Source organism: Gopherus evgoodei, chromosome 7, assembly GCF_007399415.2.
Source record: "Gopherus evgoodei ecotype Sinaloan lineage chromosome 7, rGopEvg1_v1.p, whole genome shotgun sequence".
NCBI classification, from domain to species: Eukaryota; Metazoa; Chordata; order Testudines; family Testudinidae; genus Gopherus; species Gopherus evgoodei.
Genome location: NC_044328.1, coordinates 5,168,419 through 5,192,509, shown reverse-complemented (window position 1 = coordinate 5,192,509; position 24,091 = coordinate 5,168,419). Strand labels below are relative to the sequence as shown.

At 42.4% G+C, this 24,091-nt stretch overlaps 1 protein-coding gene across 2 annotated transcripts; it reads right to left on the bottom strand.

Annotated features, from left to right (window-relative positions):
* Window positions 1-1,373: 1,373 nt before the first annotated feature.
* Window positions 1,374-23,789, bottom strand: TAF5 (TATA-box binding protein associated factor 5). Of its 2 annotated transcripts, XM_030568087.1 has the most exons (11): window positions 22,742-23,781; window positions 20,699-20,936; window positions 18,956-19,271; window positions 17,714-17,877; window positions 15,994-16,129; window positions 15,033-15,153; window positions 10,332-10,461; window positions 8,336-8,500; window positions 7,354-7,531; window positions 6,660-6,837; window positions 1,374-3,242 (listed from the first exon to the last, which is right to left on the bottom strand). In XM_030568087.1, exons 1-11 carry the CDS (start codon window positions 23,523-23,525, stop codon window positions 3,025-3,027), a joined length of 2,628 nt encoding a protein of 875 aa, XP_030423947.1. In that variant the 5' UTR covers window positions 23,526-23,781; the 3' UTR covers window positions 1,374-3,024. The 2 variants fall into 2 exon arrangements, with proteins under 2 accessions (XP_030423947.1, XP_030423949.1); XM_030568089.1 differs by lacking the exon at window positions 1,374-3,242 and having other exon boundaries at window positions 6,751-6,837; window positions 10,396-10,461; window positions 22,742-23,789.
* Between the last annotated feature and the right edge of the window lie 302 nt (window positions 23,790-24,091).

Here is a 24,091-nt window from a genome sequence, read left to right as displayed (position 1 = left end):
TTTCTTGTCCTTATCCCCTCCTCCCATGCTACCTCTACTCTTTCATGTTCCTTCTGCCTCCCCCCCATACCCTTTTTCCCATTTCTGGACATCAGAGCTCATGGGGATTACATCAAGCCCTGACCCTTGCTGCATTGTCATCAAGAGGGACTGAACCTGTGACACTGGTGCTGAATTCCTGAGCCAAGACACCTGTTAGAGCAACTCATAAATCTGCTAGTGTTACATCCTCAGCCACCACTAGAGGGAGATAGCACCACACAATTACAACTGCAATGAACATCCCACCTGGAAATTTATGACAAAAACCAAATTATAAAGATTTATGGCCTTGCAGCTCTCAATACAGAATTATGTATAAAGATTTTTCCAGCTAGGATAAAAGTGTAAAACTGAAATTGTTAGGCAAAGCTAGTTTTAAGTTAGTGAATAAAAAGTAAAAAGCTATTTCTCAGCCATAATGAGAAAATGAATTGTCTGATTAACCCCAACCCATCCCCCCCCAAATTAATCTGAAACACAGGATTAAGGGGAAAAAATCAAGTGTTTTGCAAAAGTTGGGTGGGAAGGTAGCAGGGCTCAAGGACTGGAAACTGGTTTCTATTCTTAATTATGAAAATTACAACTCCATAATATGTTAATTCTAGAAATAATGCCCTGAACCAAAATTTTGCCACCAATACTCTCATAGCTCACCTATTGCATGTGGAAGAGGTGTGACTTGGGGGTGGGGGAGTAGGAGGGAGCCTCCTCTGCAGTATAATCCCTGTCCATTCCTTTTCAAGCTTTCCTACCATTTTATAAAATGAGGGTGAAAAAAAATGTACTGGGTAGAAAAACAAAAAGGAAGAGTCTGGATATGGTAGGAGTGGAATGGATTTGAGAGGAATGGGCTAAGTGGATTTTAGGGCTCGGGGAATAGAAAGGGCAATTTGAAAAGGGGAAGTGAGAAAAGATTATTAGAGTTAAGAAGATCACACACTCTCTTCACCCTAGCCCACTCACCCATTTTCTCCAAACCTCTCCCCTTCTTTCCACACATTTTGAATCCAAACCAATGTATTCTCTCTCCTCTCCCACCACTTCTTGCTTGTAAAGTAGGGACATTATGACCATGTTATACATAACTGATGTCAGAGAAAGGGTTAAGGCTTTTTGTGTGTGTGCGCGCCAGGGGGCAGGGGGGAGAGAGATTTAATGCACAATGTTTGTTTGAAACAGTTAACTGTATTTCTCTTCATACTAAATCACTTCTCCATTTCTCTTGGGAGGTTGCTAGCATGTTTTTCCTCAGGACTGGACCTGCTTCTGTTGCAACAAGATGAAATAAATTAATGTCCTCCTGTAACATATAGTCCAATAAAACATTCACAGAATGTTTTTAGTCTTTATTATAAAATATCAAAAGTATAAAACTGTACAAAATACAAAGGCAGAATGTGGCAGTGATTTTTTTTAGCTGTCAAAAGTTGTAATTGCTTCCTGTTGCAGGTCAAGTGTTTCACATATTTGATTTCACTGTATTTGAATTAAAGTCTGACTGCTCCTATCTAGCACTGAGAGAAGGTTTAATTGAAGTACAAGACCATACCAACTCATCCTTTGAAAAAGGAACTCAAAGTTAATAATGTACTTTCAAAGCTTTCTTCCCTAATTGTTTTTCAAGGTGAACTCCTACTGATTTAAGTTTCTGCACTTTCTGTAAAGCTGCTGCTTTTGGGGAGGAGGGATCCCCGCTAGCTTTACCTTAGAAATGTCAAATCTTACTTTCCTTGTTTTTATTAATTAGATTACTGTATATGGCCTATGAGCTCTAATTCCCTAAATGAAGTGATGAGGATAGTGAATAGCGCTTTCTTCCCAGGTAACCTGCAAATGATTTGAAAAATTGGGCCTTTTTGCTGCTTCAACTTTTATAAAAACACAAAAAGGGATTAAAACACAAACGTTCTGCTTGTGTTTTACCTTAGAAATACAAGAATCTCAGGTCTGCTAGTTATGCAGAAGGAGTTGTAGGTACTTTCAGTGATGTTTACTGGGAGAAGGGCACCTTAACAAAAGGGATGAAAGTTGAGTCTTTTTAACAGACTACTTTTAATTGAATTTAAATAAATAAATATTAACTTTCAATCTCGTCTCTTCACTTCTCCTCTTAATTTTCTAGCTTCTGCAGATCCTGAATTTCTCAGTCAAAACATAAGCGGATTTAAAAAAAATTCAGATTCTAAATATAAAAGGGCCCAAGCCCAATATTTTTCCTTCACCGATCACTTTTTAAATAGGTGATGAGAGTATTTTGTTATCTCAAAGTCCCTCCTCCCCTTACAGATGCTTAGTTTTTACTACTTTGGTACTTGCAAGTCATGATTTTTCTAGCCACCCTGGAAAATGCAGTGATGACAAAAGCTGCATGTCTAGGGTATAAAACAAGCAAAGAAGTTTGAAAATCATCCAGGCCATTATATATCAAAGAAATAAAGGTAAAATCACAGGCCTTTACCACAAATAGGGCATGGAAAAGGTAATATTCTGACCACAAAAACTTGCTACTCAGCAAAGGTTATGAGGAGTTCGCCAAATAATTTCAGAAGAGATTAATTTAGAATAGTTTTTGCCTGTCACAGGCTGCTTAAACGTTTGCCAACAGTAAACTAAGTGCTTTTAAAAAACTGTTCAAGAACATGTACTGGGACCCTCTCCAAAAACTGAAGTTTCAGCAGACCCCATTACCATTTCTCTTGATAAGGAAGTGACAGCCATTTCCATAATTATTTATCAAAAAAAATTCAAAAGCACCATAACAATTCCTTCCCTTAAAGCCGTGATGTCAATTTCCAGCATTTCAAATTGTGGCTAAATATGAAATAGTAACTGAAAAGACATTGCTTGGATCTTAGTTTACAGTTTCCCCCACCAAGAGGCTAATGCTGACCATTTGTATAAGATATTTCTTCGTGTCTCAAATCCGGTAGTAACCCTGAGGTCTTTACTTCATTGACTTGCAGAGTCTTACAGCTTCATGGTTTATTGTGGACTATATGCTCCTGAAGCTAGTAGCAAGTTTCTGCGGGTAAAATGGAGGTGTATGACGGGGGTTGATTTGGTCATGTATGTACCCAACAGCAAGTCCTGTGAGTTTTCAGGCAGATTTATATGTCCAGTGGCTGTAGTAAAATCATCAGTTTCTAAGTCTTCAAATACTTTCACAGCATCCCACAGCCGGACTGTGTTATCCATCGAACCTAGGAAGAAAGTGGGGCGTTAGAAAAAACTTTGAATTGTATCAGTGCAAACTTTAAAACCAATACTTAAGACTAAAAGTCAGCAATATTCTCTAGTATGCAATTACCAAAACCATACTGCATAGATTGAATTGTGATGAAGTTATGGTGAAACAGAGCTGCAAGATAAGATAATATAATTAGAGCTAATAAGATTATAAGCAAAAAACAACGAGGAGTCCTTGTGGCATCTTAGAGACTAACAAATTTATTTGGCCACAAGGACTCCTTGTTGTTTTTGCTGATACAGACTAACACAGCTACCACTCTAAGATTCATCTTGTTCCTGCCATTGCAGCATTGTTCATAACATTCAAAATTTAAGCCCCAATGCTGCAAATAAATTGACTTCAATAGAACTATTCACAAAAGTAAAGTTTAGCACGTGCATAAGTATTTGCAGGATGGGGCCTTAACACAGTCCAACATGTGGGTAAAGCAGAAGGAACGACTTTTCTTCAGATCTACTACTTTACAAATAGAGTCTAGAGTGAGTTTTTTATTAGAGTCAAATTAGTAATACCTTTCTAATACAATTGTTTTGTGCATTTTTATCATATATAATTATTAGATCCAAAGAACTATATTAAAAGAACATTGTTACCTTAATGTTAAGTACTCAAATCCTATCTTCTCACCCTCCATGGACTTCTGGAGGGAGTGTGGAGTAGAGAGAACTCTTGTGCCTCTCCCCAACCCCTCCACTCCTGATCCCCCCCACTCCAGTTCCCAAACTGGGAAAATCTTCCCCTGTCCCCCAAACTCCAGTTCCTTTCTTCCTGTACTGCATCTTTTCCCCACCAACCCATTCCTACCCTTGGTACCTAGCACCACAGTAACCTTCAGCAGTTGCAAGGAGCAACTGCAGGCAGGACTGGCGCTAGGGGTTTTAGCGCCTGTCATAAACAGATAAGAAAAGTTAATAGCACAGAAGTACTTTATATCTCTTTGACTGTAAAGGGTTAACAGGTTCAGTAAGCCTGGCTGTCACCTGACCAGAGGACAGGATACTTTCAAATCTTGAGGGAGGGAGGTTTGGGTGTGCTGTTAGTTTTTGGTGGTTGTTCACTCTGGGGGCTCAGAGGGATCAGATGTGCAACCAGGTTTCTCTCCAATCTCCCTGATTCAGTTTCTTATAGATCCAGAATAGTGAGTACGAGGTAGATAAAGCGAGTTAGGCTTATGTTTGTTTTCTTTATTTGCAAATGTGTACTTGGCTGGAAGGAGTTCAAATGTGCATTTGGCTGAAAGGAGTTCAAATTGGTATTTTGCTGAAAAGATTTTAATTTGTACTTGTATACTTAGGCTGGGAGAGTATTCCCAGAGTCTATAGCTGAAAGACCCTGTACCTATTCCATTTTTTAAAATTTACAGAGATAATTTTTACTGTTTTTTCTTCCTTTAATTAAAAGCTTTTCTTGTTTAAGAACCTAATTGTTTTTTTATTCTGGTGAGACCCCAGGGGACTGGGTCTGGATCCACCAGGGAATTGGTGGGGAGAAAGGAGGGAAGGCGGAGAGAGAGGCTAAATTCTCTCTGTGTTAGGATTACTTTCTCAGGGAGAATCTGGGAGGGGAAGAGAGAAGGAGGGGGGAAGGTGCATTTTCCTCTCTGTTTCAGGATTCAAGGAGTTTGAATCACAGTGATCTTACAGGGTAACCCAGGGAGGGGAAGGCTGGGAGAGGCAACGGTGAAGGAAAGGGTTTACTTTCCTTGTGTTAAGATCCAGAGGGACTGGGTCTTGGGGGTCCCCAGGCAAGGTTTTGGGGGGACCAGAGTGTACCAGGCACTGGAATTCCTGGTTGGTGGCAGCACTATGGGTACTGAGCTGGTAATTGAGCTTAGAGGAATTCATGCTGGTATCCCATCTTTTGGACGCTAAGGTTTAAAGGGGGGATTTATACCATGACAGCGCCCTAGGCACACGGCAATTTCGCCGCCCCGCGACTCTGGTGGAGCTGCCGCAGTCGTGCCTGCGGGAGGTCCACTGGAGCCGCGCGAGCAGCTGACCGTCCACAGCCACGACTGCGGCAGCTCCACCAGAGCCGCGGGAGCAGCCGACCGTCCACAGCTACAACTGCGGCAGCTCCACCGGAGCCGCCTGCCGCCCCTTCCGGCAAAACGCCACCCACCAATAATCCTGGCGCCCTAGGCGATTGCCTAGGCCGCCTAAATGCAAGCACTGGCCCTGACTGCAGGAAAAGTCCTGCCCAGCCCCAGGATGGAGCATGCTCAATTGCAATGGCATATGCAGTCTGGTTGGCACACAGAAGCTGTGGGGATGGAACATGCACATTGCAGCTGGAATCTCTGGAGAATAATGCTCCCAAGCCTTTAACACACTTCTACTGAACATGCACGAACTGAGATTTTACAGAGGCTTATAGCTTGGCAAAATTAGGGCAAATTTTCACAGGGATGACAAAAGGCACCTCCCTGACACAAAAATGACTCCCCACCAAATTCCAAGCTCTTCTCCAGAGCATAGGACTAATGCTTCTCTGTGCAACAATTGTAAGAATTTTAACATGGGCTAAACATATTTTTCTCTAGTCTCATTCTTGTAAACAGCCATTTTCACTGAAAATGGTCAGCTTGAGGAGAGTGTATAGAAAACTTGAGCTTGAACAACTGAAGACTGGCAAAGTTATAAGCAACTGAAAACATGGTTTTATAATGGAAAGAGTTAGGCAGCCTTAACTATATGCAATGCTACCAGCTATTAAAATTTTTGTTTTAAACAAACATGATTGCAAACACTGCTAAGCATTCCTGTTCTTTACATACCAACCCATTTATACAGACTAAAATGTCCTTCATCTTGAAATATTACCATTTTTTTACTTATTCAGAAAGCCCAGACACATTTTGTGCTGATCACTGCCTGGAGACCCAGGGTTGCTGCTCAACATCTGCAAAGGAAGTATTTTCAAACTCCACTGAAGCAACTGCTGAATTATTAGAAGTTTTCAGAAGGAAATTCAGCTGCTAACTAAATAAGCCAAAGAAATTCAGTCTGATAAAGAAAAGGAATATTTAGTTTTAACAGGGGCTCAGCTTTAGAGGAGGGTTGGTCTTAGGGTTACAGCACAGTACTGAACAGTTTCCCATTCTACCACAGAATTCTGGTAGTTCCTTGCTTAAGTAAGTTAACATCTGTGCCTCAGTTCTGAGCTGCGGTCAGGAATCATACTTGGCTGCCCTACAAAGTTGCTAATACAAAATTGTAAAGTATAACTTCATAACTGCAAAATATTGGTCAGTAAGCGGTAGTCTGATCCTTCACAATGAGGACGACAGATTTGGATAGCTCAGTCACACAAAATCATCATTATTCTAGTATTTTTTTTCCAATGAACAAAAGCCCAAGCCTCATACCTGATGCTAAAATTTCCCCCTCTCTACTGAATCTGAGTGCGTAGACTGTATCAGTGTGCCCTTTCAACTCTCCCACCATCAAACCATGGCCAATATCCCAGAGAAGCACTCTTCCATCTGTTGCTCCAGTAGCCAGGAATCGTCCATTAGGAGAAAATGCCAGTGAATGAATTGGTCCCTGTAACAAAAAAATCCAGTTGGAGAGTAAACAGTTAGACAAGTCTACTTGCATTCAAAAAAGAGTCAAGCTGTATTAATTTCAAACCTTTGCCCCCCAAATTAAACATAAGTGTGTTTAACATACAGTAACTGAGCCACTGGTCATCTTTTTCTTTGCAGCAGTCCTATTTAAATGGCTTGGAATCTGCCTACTTAGGAGACTGCTTCTCTTCTTGCTCACATCATCATAGTTGTGATCGGCAAAGGCAATTAAGCCAGATCCCACCCACTTGATTCAAAATAGTCTGAAATTTGTTAACCTTCACGGTGTACTATTTACTTGTGCTTAATAGGAACAGATGTTTGTGAGGGAAGGGAGTTTTATTTGTTTTTTGGGGGAAGTTAGTCAAAGTATCTAGAGTAACACAGACTTTTTTTGTATATTTTATTAGAAATGTAAATAAAATATACCAACAGGGCACCGACCATGTACTGTTAGGGAAGCACTTTCATCTTGCCTCTGACATTCCTTTACCTTATGTCCAGTGAAGATTCTTACACAGTTCCCATTCAGAACATCCCATAGTCGTACAGTCCTGTCTGCTGAGCCCGTGGCAATATAGTTGGAGTTGGGGTGAAACCGGGTACATGTGACATCAGCAAGATGACCAGCAAATATTCGTAAAGGCTGATAGTGATCTGTAGCCCACAGGCTTAACAGAAGAATAGTTTATAAGAAAAAATGAGACCCCTAGTTAAGCTTGAAATCCTATATGTGGCGAGGGAGATATGTGCTTATTATGCAGGTGCCTCCAGCTGACCCATTTATGGAGTTAGCAAAAGAGAAGAGAATCCTTCTCCAAAACAAAGCAAAAGAAGTGCTCCAACTGTGGCCATCAAAAAAGCAAGTGAAAAGATGCAATAGTTTCTACAAAATGAAGGGATAGGGATATGCAGTTAACCAGATGGTTGGAAAAAAGGGAACACTATCTCTTTAGGGATGCCCCAGCTAATGCTGTCTGTATAAAAAAAAGTGAAAAAGTAAATTAATTAAGACACTTAAATTTTTAAACAAAGTGTGATGAAACTCAGTCCCAATAATGGGATGCATGATAGGAAATACCAATTACCACCATCAAGGGATTACTTAAAAGTCTGTGGAGGGGTGGGGGGAATTTGTATGCAGAGATTTGTACTACTATAAAATCCCAATAGAAAGCCCATCCAGGCAGGGACACTGGAACAGGGGGAGCCAGAGGGCCATGGCCCCATCACTTTTAAAAGCATAGCCTTCCCACTTTTTACTGGCTGTAAAGGAGAGCAACAGGAGGCAGGTGTGCAAAGGAGGCTGAGAGGAGTGAGTAGAGAGTGGGGCCTTGGGGAGAAGGGGCAGAGCGAGGGCAGGGCCTCAGGGAGAAAGGGTGGCAATTGGGGACGGGGCCACAATTCAGGCACGGGTGGGAGCCTCCCCACATACTTTTAGCTTGCTTTCACTGCTCCTGCATCCTGGTTCTTACCGAGCCACTCTGTCATGTCCACCTGATACAAAGTAATATCCATAGGGAGAGAACTGTGTATCCCACACTGGATAGTTGTGTCCTTTATATCCCACCAGGCAAGTGAATGTTTGAAGGCTCCACAATCTGACAGTGCCATCCTCTGAACAGGACAAGAGGTAGTTCCTGTTACAGAGCAAAAGAGGAGAAATACAGTGTATGGAACTTTGTCAGAATATTGGGTGTATACTGCACAAATAGTGTAAGATTACTAGTGTGTCTGTGATAATTGTACCACTCATTGACCGGCTGTTGCGTGGCATTTGCTGTAGAATTTGAGCCCTCATTGGATTCAGAGACAATTGAACAGAAGGAGTCCTATTGGGACACTGCATGCAAAGAAAGGGACAATTAATTGTTGATTCTGCTAAATACTGTAAGACAAGTCTACGAGAAAGTGACCATGTCTTTATTAGGGATCCTACTTATCAGTTTGAACCAAAAAACTACCTATAAACCACTTATAATTGGTCATGAATCAGTTTTAAAAATATAATCCTGAACAAAATGACAAAATCCCCTTATAGCGTCTTTCATTAGAATTCACATCATTAGAATTCATATCCTGTTCACATTCTCCACTCTTAAATTATAGGTAAGGCTACGTTTTAGTCACGGGTATTTTTAGTAGAAGGAATGAACAAGTCACTGGCAGTAAACAAAAATTCAGGGCCTGTGACCTGTCCATGACTTGTACTATACCCCTGACTGAATATTGGGAGTGCCCCAGTCCTAGGGAGGGAGGGAACAGCCGCCTAGGGCTGCGAGTGCTGGGGGGGAGGCCTGGGGGCGACGCGACTGTGCAGGGGGGGGCGCGAGGGGACCAAGGGCACCGTGAATGGGATGTCCGGGGGATCCATGGGTGCAAGCAGCCCAGGACAACTGCTGGTGCTGGGGGGGACGGGGAGGAGGAGGAGGAGGAGGGGTGGCCGGTCTGGCAGGCTCCCTACCCGGCTTCTGGGATAGCCATGACATGTCCCTCCCTAAGCTCCTAGCTCTGCATGCTGCCATCTCTGCAGCTCCCATTGGCCAGGAACAGAAGCCAATGGCAACTGCGGGGGTGGTGCCTGCAGGCGGAGGCAGCACGCGGAGCTAGGAGCTGAGGGAGGGACATGTTGCTGCTTTCGGGGAGCCCCACCAAGGTATGCACTGCCCCTCCCGTGCCTCAACCTCCAGCCTGCCACCCAAACAACTCCTGCTGCCAGGGACGGGCACACAAGGGCAGTGCCTGAGCTCCTCAGGCAGCCCCAGAGCCAGACAAACCAGCCGCTGCAGAAGTCATGGAATCTGTGAATTCAGTGACAATCTCACAGCCTTAGTTATAGGCTATAGCATTTCCAGTTCATGCTCTGTGGTTTGCTTCTTGGTGTGTGTTTACATAACAGAGAATAAATGAGTGTTTTAAACCAGTTTCCAATAAACCACCACAGCAATCTTTATAAATGCACACTTTTAAAAATGCCTTCTATGCAAGACTACCACTGCCACGCATTCGGAGAATAAAGGTTAGAGCTATGACGACAGGCAAAGTAGCAAAATTGATGATAGAGAGAGAGGGGGAGAGGTGTGGATATTAGCATAACATGTTTGTCATTCCCATAACTTAAATAAATGCTGCCATAACATTTCTACTCTTTACTATTTACATATTCAGTTAAAATAACTTTCAGATAAGAGTATATAATTAGTGATCATAAGTCCTGAACCTGTAAGGTGCTGAGCACCCTCGACTCCCCCTGACTTCAAGGGGAGTTAAAAATGCTCAGCACCATGCAGCAGATGCACTGACTCTCATAAGATCAGAGCTTCACACTCACATGCAAAAGTACCATTATGAACTGTATGTGCAAGTATGGTCCCAACTTATAGAAAAAGCTGCATTAAGTACATTTATAGCAACAAACATTTCATTAGTACTGAAAAACTATTGTTCTAGGGAATTTTTAAAACATTTTACCTATCAGGACTGAAGCTGGTACCATAGACAGGTCCACTGTGACCATATAAAATCTTCAACTCACTTGCTGTTTTCTCATCCATGATCCTCTCCAAGACATCATCTGATTCTTTGTCTATAAGACTGAGATCTGTAAAATTTCAGAGGTTCCCATTTACAACACATGTGTAGAATTACTCTACGCTGGCTGTCAATTACATTTATACAACAGGTATCAGAGGGGTAGCCATGTTAGTCTGGATCTGTAAAAGCAGCAAAGAGTCCTGTGGCACCTTATAGGCTAACAGACGTATCGGAGCATGAGCTTTCATGGGTGAATATCCACTTCGTCAGTACATGTACATGCATCCGACGAAGTGGGTATTCACCCACGAAAGCTCATGCTCCAAAACGTCTGTTAGTCTATAAGGTGCCACAGGACTCTCTGCTGCATTTATACAACAATAAACGTATGATTTAAGCACAATATATTGTCCTTCTCGGTGTTCGTTGCAAGTATGAAGTGGACAAAAGATCCTTCTTATTTTCATAGACAACTAATATTCAATACCAGCTACAAAATATCAGGAATGTTTAGGCTAGAGTAGCCTGTAGGTTTTAGGCTCAAAGTTACATCGCGCACAAATGTAGGCAATTTCTTGAAGACTGCTGTGAAGGAAACAGTAATTAAGATGATTAAAGTGAGAACCTTTAGGTTACAGCTTTGAAGGATCTGAAGATGGCCATAGGTCCTTCACCTCTGAATGTGATATGCTACCCTATATAACCACCACTGAAAAAAAAATGCAAATATATTTCTGGATGGGGATATTATACTATAAGCATGCATTTTCAGAAGACATTTTAGAATTGTTTTGAACCTTATTTCCAGATAGCCATTCTGTTTTGTACACTTCACCAAGAACATCTAAAATTAGTTTAACCCTCAGAAAAGCCATTTCTGATCTATCCACCATTCAGTCTCTGTCCTAAAAGACTGATATCCTATCGAAGAGTCCAGATATCTATATCTCTCCTTAGAAAGCTTTAAACTACCTGCCACTCACCCATGTTTTTAGATTTCAAAAACTGTTTATTGATAGCTACACATGCCCAACGTAAGTAGTTAGCTTTCAGTCTATAAGTTACCGACTGAGACCTCAGTCTTTCATCACTTAAGCAACATGGATAAGAAATCTTCCTTTGGCACTCTGCGCCTCTACAAAACGATCAGCCTGACCACAGTCTGACCAGACCAAGCCTCCTGCCAAACACAAAATCTGATTTTTCATAGTAGTTACAAGATATCCAAATTCAGTGTACAATTCCTATAAATGTAGGGCTGGAAGGGACCTCAAGAAGTCATCTAATCCATCCCCATGCTCTAAATCAGGATTAAGTATATCTAGACAACACCTGATTGTTCTTTGACTAACGTGTTCTTAAAAACTTCCAAATGACAGGGACCCCACAACCTCTCTACATAACCAGTCCCAGTGAGTAACTATCCTTATAGTTAAGTTATATATTAAAAAGTTTTTCTTAAGTCTCCCTTACTGCAAATTAAGCCAATTATTTCTTGTCCTAACCTCAGTGTATATGGAGAATAATTGATCACTGTCCTCTTTATAATAGGCTTCAGATACATAAAATGTTATCATGTCCTTTCCCGTCATCTCCTCTCTATACTAGACACACAATTCTTTCAACTTTTCCCCATCGGTCAGGTTTTCTAACCCTCTTATTTTCATTGCTCCCCTTTGGACTATCTCCAATTTGTTCATATCTTTCTTAGCTGTGTAGGATGTAATATGTAGAATGTATATTTTAGATGTTGGGACACGTGAAAAGATGCCTGCTTGTCTAGCAAGGTAAGAGAACAGCCAGGTAAAAAGCTGAGTGAGCAACCTGATCAGGTAAACAACTGAATTAGCAAACTAATCTTAGTGCTAGGCAGAAAAAGTGTTTATATAATACAGGGGGTCAGCAACCTTTCAGAAGTGCTGTGCCAAGTCTTCATTTATTCACTCTAATTTAAGGTTTTGCATGCCGGTAATACATTTTAATGTTTTTAGAAGGTCTCTTTCTATAAGTCTATAATATATAACTAAACTATTGTATGTAAAGTAAACAAGGTTTTCAAAATGTTTAAGAAGCGTCATTTAAAATTAAATTAAATGGCTGATCTTACGCCGCCAGCCTGCTCAGCTCACTGCCAGACTGGGTTCTGTACACCTAATCTGGCAGCGGGCTGAGCAGGGCCTGCGGCCGGGACCCCAGACCGTGCGCGAGGTTCAGGGGTCAGGGCAGAGGCCTGGGGGAGGGGGTTCAGGGCAGAAGGCTGGGGTGGGGGCGGTTCAGGGATCAGAGCAGAGGGATAGGGCTGTGGGGATGCAGGGCAGAAGGCTGGGTGTGTGTTGGGGTGGGGGTGGGGTTCAGGGCAGAGGGCCTGAGGTGTAGGAGGTGCAGGGCAGAAGGCTGTGTGTGTGTGGGTTCAAGGGTCAGGGCAGAGGACTGGGGGTATGGGGGCTGCACGGCAGAAGGCTGTGTGTAGGAAGGTCAGGGCAGAGGGCTGGGAGGTATGGAGGTACAGGGCAGAAGGCCAAGTGTGTATAGGGGGGTCAGGGCAGAGGGCTGGGCTCATAGGGGTGCTCCCAGCCCCCTGCCCTGAGCGGCTCACGGCAGGGGGCTGGAAGGGATGTGCCCTGTTCCACCCCCTTCCCCAAGGCCCTGTCCCTACACCTCTCGCTATCTCCTCTACAGAGCTGTGTGCACGCTGCCACTCTTCCCTCTCCCTCTCCCACTCACAAAGGCCATCAGCTGATTGGCTCAGCGACAGAGAGGGGGCAGGGCAGGAAAGCACCATGCTGGGGGAAGAAGCGGGGGAGGGAGAAGCTTGGCTGCTGCAGAACCAAGCTTCTGCCTCCTGCCCCCGCAGTAGAGAGTGGTGGTCGCAGGAGCTGAGTGGGGCTGGGGGCCGGGACCACGGCAGGCAGCTGCGTGCTGCTCAAAATGGGCTCGCGTGCCATGTTTGGCACGTGTGCCGTAGGTTGCCAAACCCTGATATAATATATAGTGAATAACCTTGTAACAACAAGGTATTTAAGGTGACCACCTGAATGTGGGTGTGCCCATGCATATAACCCTATTGTGCCCCATTTCAGTGGACTGATCACTCACTAAAGCAGCAAATAAACAATATACTTCTTCAGCTCAAGTCTGTCTGTGAACCTATGCATTCTGGGTAGCGGAGAAAGAACTAGTCAAAGAAGTGGTACCTAAAACTGGCCACAATACTCCAGCTGAAGCCTCACCAATGCCAAGTAGAGTTGGACAATAACATCCTGTGTCTTACCGACCACAGGCGTTAAAACATTCCAGAATGACATTTGTCTTTTTTGCAGCAGCATGACATTGTTGAGTCGTATTTAATATGTGGTTCACTATAACCCAAGATCCTTTTCGGAACTTCCATTGGCTAGTCAGTTATTCCCCATTTTGCATTTGTGCTGTTGATTTTTCCTTCTTAAGTGCAGTACTTTGCATGTCTTTACTGAATTTCATCTCTTTGATTTCAGACCAATTCCCCAATTTATCAAGATCATTTTGAATTCTAATCCTCTCCTCCAAAGTGTTTGCAAGCCTTCCCAACTTGATATCATCTGCAAATTTTACATCTGTATTCTACTCCACCATCCAAGTCATTAATGAAAATAATTAGGGTTGTCAAGCAATTTTAAAAAATTAATCATGATAAAAAAAATTATTCACAATTAATTGCAGTTTTAATTGCACTGTTACATATTAGAATACCATTTATTTAAATATTTTTTGGGGGGGATCTTATAGGCTATGGGTTGGGGGTGCATGGGGCTCCAGCCCCCTGCCCCGGAGCTATGAGCTAGGGCTGCTTCAGCCCCCCACCACCGATGCCTCCCGCCCCACCCACAGGTTTAACGATTAACATGTTAAAAATATTAACACGTTAATTTTGCCATCAGTTAATCACAGGTATTAACTGCGATTGACAGCCCTAGAAAATATTGACTCGCACAGGACCCACGACAGACCCTTGTAGGATCTTACTTGATATGTCCTCTCAATTTAACAATGAACCATTGATAACTGCTCTGAGTACTCTTTTTCAAGCAGTTGTGTACCCACTTTACAGTAATTTCATCTAGACCATATTTCCTTAGATTGCTTATGAAAATGTCCTGTGAGACTGTCAAAAGCTTTACTAAACTCAAGCGCTCTCATGTCTATTGCTTTCCTCATCCACTATACTGGAACCCTGGTAAAGGAAGACATTAGGCTGGTTTGGCACGATTTGTTCTTGAAAAAGCCATGTTGGCTTTTACTTATCACCTTATTATTCAGCAAGGTATGAAAGCATCTAAATATCTTAGTGAATCAGGGCCATAAACCAAGCTATATTCCCTCTTCTCAACTTCCTAATGCATCTTATCTATTCTGTGTCTACCTTAGATTGTAAACTCTTTGGAAAAGAAGCATCTGGATTTTGTGTCATGTATATATGAAACAGTCTGCATTTAAATAATATATATACACACACACTATCCACTTTAAAAGCTGAAGTCAACCTGACCACTTCCAACAATTTAAGAAAGCCATTATGATATCAGCATCTCTCTCTGCACAGGTTGCACAAAACTATCAGAATTAATACTTAAGATAAACATGTCTTATTGTCTTCATTACCTGCTGCTGATTTCACGCTGCGTAGCTTTTTTGGTGTCACAGACCATACTCTTACAGTGGAGTCAGCAAAGCCTCCTACAATCATGCTAGAGTCATCAGTGACATCCACTGCAGTAAGACCCTGTACACAAAACAGTCACTTTATTTTAAGTTTTGATGAGGAGAGGAGATGTATAACAAAGTTCAAGCACTAGACAATCTTGCCATTAATATTAAGAGTATTAACTACCTTAGTTCTGCATAAACTATGTGAATTATTCCAAGACAAACTAGACAAAAAATACAGGTATATGAAACAATAACTACAGCTAATATGGTTAGGCCATTTAAAATAAAGATATTTTATAAAAAGACTCATTTAATAAGCCACAGCAATGTTGTTCCCCAGAACTGTAGTACAACGGATCTGCAGAATTCATGATCACTCACTTGTAAGAAAACCCCAGCACCCCACCTAAAAAGTGAAAGGGAAGAGAGAAGGAATGTAGAAATGCCTAAACAAAGGAGTGCAGTATTAAGATAGTCCAAGGAAACCTTTGAACAGAGCTTCCCTTTTTACAGGGTTTTAAGTCTAAACTTTCAATTGCATTATATTTTATTGAAAATTAGTTACAAAATTCCTTGTTTCAATTATTAACATTATTACTACATTCAACATTATTTTCCCTCGGTAATTCTCATCAAATCTATTCAAAATACTTCTCAGCAAGGTCAGTGTAAGATATACAAGTTTGCCCCAGGCATGTAAGTGCTTGCAAGTTTATGGTCTCAATATTAACTGAGAAGAATCTTTACCAGACAGCAAAGAGACTACTTAATATTTGATTCAGCCACAGTATCAAACTGAATTCTCTCTGCAGAACCACATTATGGCTTCCTTTTTCCTTACCTCAGATATTTTGTGGTTTCAGCCACCACTTTTCCCTCCCTTTTTCATACCACCCCAGCTACCCTTGCTGACCTGGTAGGCATTAAGGAATGTGTAGAAACAGATGGAAGGCAAACATTCTGGACCAAGACGCACACGTTTTGTGGCTTCCTTCATATTCATTATTTTATCCAGCTTGTCAGAGTCTTTCAGTTCAGGAAGAGGAATTCTATGAGAAGAATGCATCTTGTGAAGCAGGAATGCCTACATATTGTGAATTAAATATGGTATATGGAACCCTCCCCTCAAAGGACAGCAAGGTCCAGGCACCTTAGTGTCAGAATGAATGACAGGAGGAATTTAACAATAAAAAAGGATGTCTGGAGGAACTGACTAATGAGAAAAGATTAAAAGAATTTAATACCTGTAATTTAAAGAGAACTATAAAATGGGGAGGTATCAGTTGGAAAAGAAAGAGGAAAATAATCAATACACTCAGATCTACCACAGGATAACTACGAGCCACCAATGTGACGCAGACATGAAAAGGGCTAATGTAATTCTAGGATGCATCAGGCAAGGTATTGCCAGTAGGGATAGGGAAGTGTTCCCACAAGTCACTGATAAGCCTCATCTGGAATAATTTTATACAATTCTGGTCTCCCATGTTTAAGAAAGATGAATTCAAAGTGGAACAGGCGCAGAGAAGGGCTACTAGGATGATCAAAGGAATAGAGAACCTACCTTACAAGAGGAAAGTTAACATCTTGGCTTGTTTAGCCTAACAAAACAAAGGATGGGGGGAGGAAGAAAGATATGATTGCTCTTTATAAATACATCAGAGGAATAAACACCAGGGAGGGAGAAGAATTATTTAAGGTATGGCTATTGCTGAATATAACTGGCCATCAATAAATTTAGATTTGAAATTAGACAGATTTCTAACTATCAGAGGAGTGAATTTCTGGAAAAGCCTGCCAACAGGAGTAGTGAGGGGAAAAAAACCTAGCTAGTCTTAAGACTGAGTTTGATAAGTTTATGGAGGGTATGGTATGAGATTGCCTACAATGGCATATGGCCCATCCATGACTTCTATTAGCAAACATCTCCAATGGCAGGAGAGATGCATGAGATGCGGAGGGCTCTGCATTACTAAAGAATTCTCTCTCATGTGTCTGGCTGGTGGGTCTCACCCACATGTTCAGAGTCTAACTGATCACCCTCTTTGAGGTTGGGAAGGAATTTTCCCCCAGGTAAGTTTGGCAGAGACCCTGGAGGGGGTTTCACCTACCTCTCAGTTTGGGACACTGGTCACTTGCTGATTTGAACTAGAGCAAATGGTAGATTCTCTGTAACTTGAAGTCTTTAACTCAAGATTTGAGGACTTCTGTAACTTAGCCAGAAGTTATGGGCCTACTAAAGGAGTGGGTGGGTCAGGTTCGGTGGCTTGCAACATGCAGAAGGTCTGTCTATGAAGAAGAGCATAAAGTGAGGGAGGGGATCTGATAACTATGAATACTTGAAGGATCTAAACATGGAGGGTGAGGTATTGCTTAGAGTGATCCGAAGAGGCTACTGGATAATGGCATGAAGCATTAATAAGGACAATTTAATAAGGAAATCTAGAAAACTTCACAATGGTGAGGTCTTTTGGGCTGTGGAATAAATCTCCCAAGGGAAACGACGGAAGCCTCATTGCTGGGCCTATTTAAAACTAGACTGAACAAACCACTAGAGAAAGTATAGGGAGCAATCCAGAATTGGTAGAGAATAGACTAGAATTATCAGGTATTCATGCATATTTCTAAGTTACCTGGTTTGTGGAGGAGCATTTGGGTCTTGCTTTTTACTTTTTGATCCCATGCTCTCTCTTTTAGGTTTTTTCTTTTTTGGTTTTCCTTCCTCATTCTCCCCCTCTTCATCTTCATCATCCAAAGGCACCTCAATCTCTGGTTCTTTTAATAAGCCAAAGAAAACCTGCAACCCAAGAGAGGAGTTGGTCATGTAACAAAAAACCTTTGCATTATTTTTCTCAATAAAAATAATCCTTATATGAAACGAGTTTAAGTAGCAGCAAATTGATGAACAGTATCTAGCCTCTTTGAATCTAAGGTAGTAAAAAGATGGAACTTCACTACTGGTTAGTCTAACCAGTTTGTGACAGTGTATATGGTACATTTCACTATCATACTACTGGGCAACTAATCCTGAGATGCTGAGCACCTTAAATTCCCTTTCATTACCTCTTTGCACGTCTCTGAAAGCCAAATATTTACAGTCTAGGTTACACTTAACACCCATATAGCTCTTGATATTTTCAAAACACTGTACAATTAATCCTCACACTAACTACTGGTGGCAAGCATGATCTCCATTGTACAGGTGAGGAAGTTCAAAATCAAGCATTGCTCCAAGTATTTTTTCACATAATGCAGTCAACCTGTGGAACTCCTTGCCAGATGATGATGTGAAGGACAAGAGATAACAGGGTTCAAAAAAGAACTATATAAGTTCATGGAGGATAGGTCCATCAATGGCTATTAGCCAGACAGGAAGGGGATGGTGTCCTTAGCCTGTTTGCCAGAAGCTGGGAAAGGGCAACAGAGGATGGGTCACTTGATGATTACCTGTTCTGTTCATTCCCTCTGTGGCACCTGGCACTGGCCACTGTCGGAAGACAGGATAATGGGCTAGATGGACCTTTGGCCTGACCCAGTATGGACGTTGTTATGCTCTTAAAGCCAGACATGTAACCAGAGGCAAAGCCAGTATAAAAATTCAGGAGCCAGCCCTGTGTTCAGTTCACTAAACAAGGTTGTCTCTTCCAGTGGTCTGATGGCTTCTCCAGAAACCAGCTACTAACAGGTGCTTATCAACCTCTTTCCTTCCGCTTCAAAGCTAAGTTCACCAACCTCTGCCATTACCATCCTGGGTGTGTGGCCAGGACTCAGAATCCAAGGGTTCTATTTGCATTAAGGCAATGGTTATATACCCTTCAAACTACTCTACATGCTGCAACTGGTTATAAATCGGCATAACAGGCTTTGTCTCATACCTTTGCTTTATTGGCCTCCCTTTTAGCCTCCCCTGCCAAGCTTCCCACCATAGCATCTATCTGTTGTTTACTGCGCGGCATTCCATCGAAGATATCAATGTACAGATGCTCCTGAACAATGTTCCAGATTTGATTGTTCTGTTTTTCCTGAAGATGCCTCTTTAAGAGTTGATAAGAGTCACGAGAAATGCGCAGCACAAACTTGCTTGTTCGGAAATCTAGCATGGTCTCGTTCCCTTTCATGTGCTCCTTTTTGGTTAAACCAGATAACACACGCAGGTCATCCTGGTAATAACACTCTTGATCCCCATGAAATCTATTAAAGAGACATTAAAACCATATGAAGGATGGTTTATTACAACAATACAATCTCCCAAATACCCACAAATTGTTTACTGCTCAGTAGCACATCTTAATAGGAAGTAATAATATACCTTTATATAGCAACTCATCATTAAATATCCCAAAGCACTTTACAAATATATAGGATTACTTCACAGCTGAAGTGAAATTACCTCTGGAATGGAATGTTGCAGCCTTTTACAGCACACAGTAACAACACCCAGCAGTTTACAACAGGAAGTGAAGAATACATTTCTAACAAAAATGCAGTGAGAGTTTCGAGTAGGCAAATTTTACTACCAATATTTATGGCCAGGTCACTGGGACTAACACTACTACTCTGAGGAAAAGTGCCATAGGGATCTTTAATGACCACAAATGATCAGCACCTCCATTGTGTGCTAAACTGAGCTAATTGGTTTTATTTAAAGCAGATTCACATTTTCAATGTAGTTTTCATATCAGACTGCTAAATTTAATAAAAACATGCAGATTTCACATTTTCCAATTGCACGTTTATTAATTCAACATGATTTAATACCTACAAAGTTAACCTAAAGATACAGATTACTACTATTCTTAATATATTTACTCAGAGCACATTATAGCATTTGTGGCTGGGAATACTGCAATTAAGTCTGCAAATCAATTTTTATTGATAATTATCGGGGGGAGGGAATACCCCTTTGGGCTGAAATATTTCAGTCTTGATCTAAATCCAAAGATAAGTTATACTGGAGTGGAGCACGTAAGGGACAAATTCAATCATTTTTCAGACCTTAAAGAGAAATTTAAGAATTTTTGGAAACTTATAAAAACATTATTAAAATATCCAACTCTGCATGTTACTAGTTTTCAGTGAGGAGCTGCTGTGAAATTTATAACATTATAAATATTTTTTCAAATGATAAGTTAAGAAAAATATTTTTATACACATAAAACAACACATCTGACTACATTTTAAATTGCTTGCAACACTAGTTATATTAGTGCAAGTATTTATAATACATCCACTAGTGTGGCATATGGACATGCTTTAGTTGAATGGTACCCAAAACAGGAAGCATGTATTTTATGACCCTCCATCAGCAAATCCCTGTTCCTGGAGAGGATGCATGACCACTGCTAGCCCATTATGAAGATGATCAAAAAATTGTATAACTCTGTAGTGCAAAAGAGATGTTTTGTACATCTATGCTGTATCTTGGACTAAAACATAAGGAGATGTACAACACTTTGCAACATTACATAGTACCACAACTACAGATTCTTTTCCTCTCTTCAATTTCCGTTTCATCTTTAAAATGATAAATTAAATTAGAAAACTTGTGCTAACAGATTTAACCACACAAAAGTGAGGACATAAGAAAGGATGCAAACACATGAAGGTAAACACATTACTTTTCAAAGAAAGACTTGGCTTCATTCTCATGCTGGTTGTAGACCAATTCCAAATACATATGTACAAAGAGAGGATAAAACAACTGGGATAATTCAGCCCGATGACAGTCTAGGGCACACTCAATAAAGTGCTTCAGTCCACTGTAGTATTCCTCGTACAGCGCTGGGTCCCCCTGCTGTTTGTAGGCAGACAACACTGCACTGACATCTGGCTGATCTTCTACAGGAACACCTCCAACTGCAAAAGTGTCAAGATACACAAGAGTGATGATGTCTGTATATATGAAAGAGAGTGCCTGCAAATATATGGTGGCTAAGGCTTGCCCTGTGATTGTAATGCACATTAAGAGCACAGAATGAAATGGGTTGTGTAAGTACTGTATGCACGTTTATACAAATTTTCCAAAAAACTGGTTATTAACATTTACATCATGGGAGTTCACGAAGTTTAAATCTGAGATGGATGATCTCACATGAATGATAAACTCAATGTTCAATTCTTCCTATCAACTTCCGCTATATTTTTTGTGCTTCATCTGCAGCCAGGTTCCATTTAAGTTAGCTTTTATAAATAACTTTAGGGCTTAATTGTACTAAAAACGTGTTTCTATAGAAAAAGGCATTAATAACAGAAAAAAGTTTTCTTCACTGGTGCTACTGAAATCATTTAGACAAGATAAAGTATTCTCCCTGTTTCGTAAAAGAAAAGAGAAACACTGCACAACTAAAATCATAGAATCATAGACTTTAAGGTCAAAAGGGACCATTATGATCATCTAGTCTGACCTCCTGCACAATGCAGGCCACAATATCTCACCCACCCACTCCTGTATCAAACCTGTGTCTGAGCCACTGAAGTCCTCCTCTTTCCGTCAGAGAGAGAGAGAGAGAGAGAGAGAGAGAGAGAGAGTGTGTCATACTACTTTCATACTGTTGTGACCCAGTATAGCCTTTTTTCTACACTGGACCATCCCTCAATAGAGTCCTGTTCAAGGTCTCTGTTGTAATAACCAAAGTCCTCCAGGAGATCGGCCAATGCTACCCAACAGATCTATTCTCCCTCCATATCCAGGAGCTTCCATGACAGCTGAAAAGAGTCAGCGAATAGGGAGAGATTCATCGATGTAGGAGACCGAACTTTCACAGGCCATGGGCAATGGAATTCACTCCCACAAGAGCGAAATAGTGACCATAGATCTAACCACTTTCAGAAATAAATGTCAAACTAATTTCTTCCACTTAAGTTATTTAATATCTTAATTACTTAATAACTTAAGTCAATAAAAAAACAACTCAAGTTACAGCCAAATAAACGTAATCCAAAATCTGAACATCCATACGCAGACATGCATCAAAACAACAATAAGTGATTTACAACCAACCTAGATTTTATTTCTAGTTACCATATATGCAAGCTCCAGGAACTGGACAGTTCACCGAACAACCATCTGATAGCAATGATTTTTGTTCACTTGCTAGTGACCCCATACATCGTGGGTGGCTACTTTTTAAACTCTGCTGTTCAGGACAGTTATCCTATCAAAACATTTGCATCACTGCAGCTTTTAAGTACTTATCACAGTACCTGAACACCTTCAGACTCTAACATCACCACCACTACACAACCCATATGTTGGTGCTAAAAATCTCAGCATGCTTTTAATATTCCGTAAAGCTAACACACAAGAGCTCTGATAAGAAAATCAGTTTTATCCCACGAATATCTTGATAGGTAGTAACCCTACCTAGAAGTAAAAGCAAACAAAACCCTCTCTGTTCCTATCCCTTGACTATCAGGTACCCGTTTCTCACTAGGAACTTTCCCCACTCCAGCTGCTGCGTGCCAATCAGATGTCCCCTCTAACCGCAGAAAACGCCCTGACCCTTAGCAACCTTTCCAGTGCGATAAGGCAAACGGATGAGGGGTGACCCCTCCTTTATGCGGTGCGCTCAAGGAGGGCGATACCGCCACCCTGGCAGCCCCATCCGAGGTTCCCTCTCGGCCCCTCCCTCTTCACCTGTCTCCTCCTCCGGGGCTCTCACCTTTCCCTGGCGGCGCCGCTGCAGTCGCAGAGGCCCCAGCAGCGACGCCCCCTCCGGCCGCTCCGGCGACCCGGCTGAGCAGCGCCTCACCCCCGGTGGCGTCTGTCTCCCCACCAGGTGTCCCCTGGGCGCCGGGTCCCGCGGGGCTGAGGGCAACGGCGGCCACCTCCTCCCCCAGCAGCCGGGCCTCCCGCCGCAGGATGTCCTCGGACTCGTGGAGGTTGTTGCGACGCAGGAACTGGAGCACGGCCAGGAGGGTCTGCCGGTCCGTGGGGGCGGGGGAGGCGGCCGGACCCGGGGGGGCCGGCTTGGAGGAAGCGGCCTCCCCTCCGCTCCCCGGAGCCCCCACCGCCTCCCCCTCGGCCGGCGCCGTGCTGGGAGGAGCGGCGGGCGGGGGAGCCGGAGGGGGCTGCGGCAGGACACCCCCGTCCGGGTCCGGCTTCACCACCACTTCAGCCGGCTCCTCAGGTAGAGCCGCCATCTTGCGCAAGGGCCCCCCATGAACCGGCAGCGGGCCGCCGTCAAACGCCGGCGCGTTTGCGACACTGAGGGCAAAACGGGCGGGAGCCCGGAGCCATTTGCGATGCGTTCGGTATCGACTTACGGCAGCGGCGTATCGTGCTCTATCAGCGGTGTGTGGAAAGAGATGTCTGCTAGTCCGGGCGTTTTCAAACTGGGGGTCACCAGCTGTCAGCCTCCACCCCAAACCACCTTTGCCTCTAGCATTTATAATTTCCTCCTGCAAACTGTTCCAGGAAAGCCCTGTGTGGAGACTGAATGACATACTTTGCCCAGCCTGATAAATTTTCAGGACTGGGACCAAAGCTGCACTGTCTTCCCAGAGAGGATTGCATTTTGTCTTCTCCCACTCCCATTTCTTTCCTCTGTCACCATTATTGCTTGCACTATGTGTTAAGGCAGGGCAGCGTCTGTCCCTATACTGGTGCTGTCCTTGGCTTTTAGACTGCCGTCCCAAATCTCCCCCTTTTAGTACATCTCAAGACCTGAAGAGCTCTGTGTATACATGAAATCTTGTGTCTTTCACTAACAGCATTTGTGTAATGAAAGATATTAACTCCCCGATCTTGTCTCTATTAATTTTAAGGGTGGTTAGTAAAATGCTCGCTGGAATGAAGGATTTTGTGACTTGTCTGTTTCCAGGGGATATTTAATGCCCTTTAAGACCCACTTCGTAGCTTGACATTTAACTCTTGGCTAATGAAAGGTAGGTTGGCAGAAAAGGCGAAGCAATTTTTAAAACTACATTTCCCAGCATCCCTTGAGGGTTCATTGCGCATGTCGCTGTCGCAATCTCATCGAGGCGGAGTACACAATTCCCCGCGTGCTTCA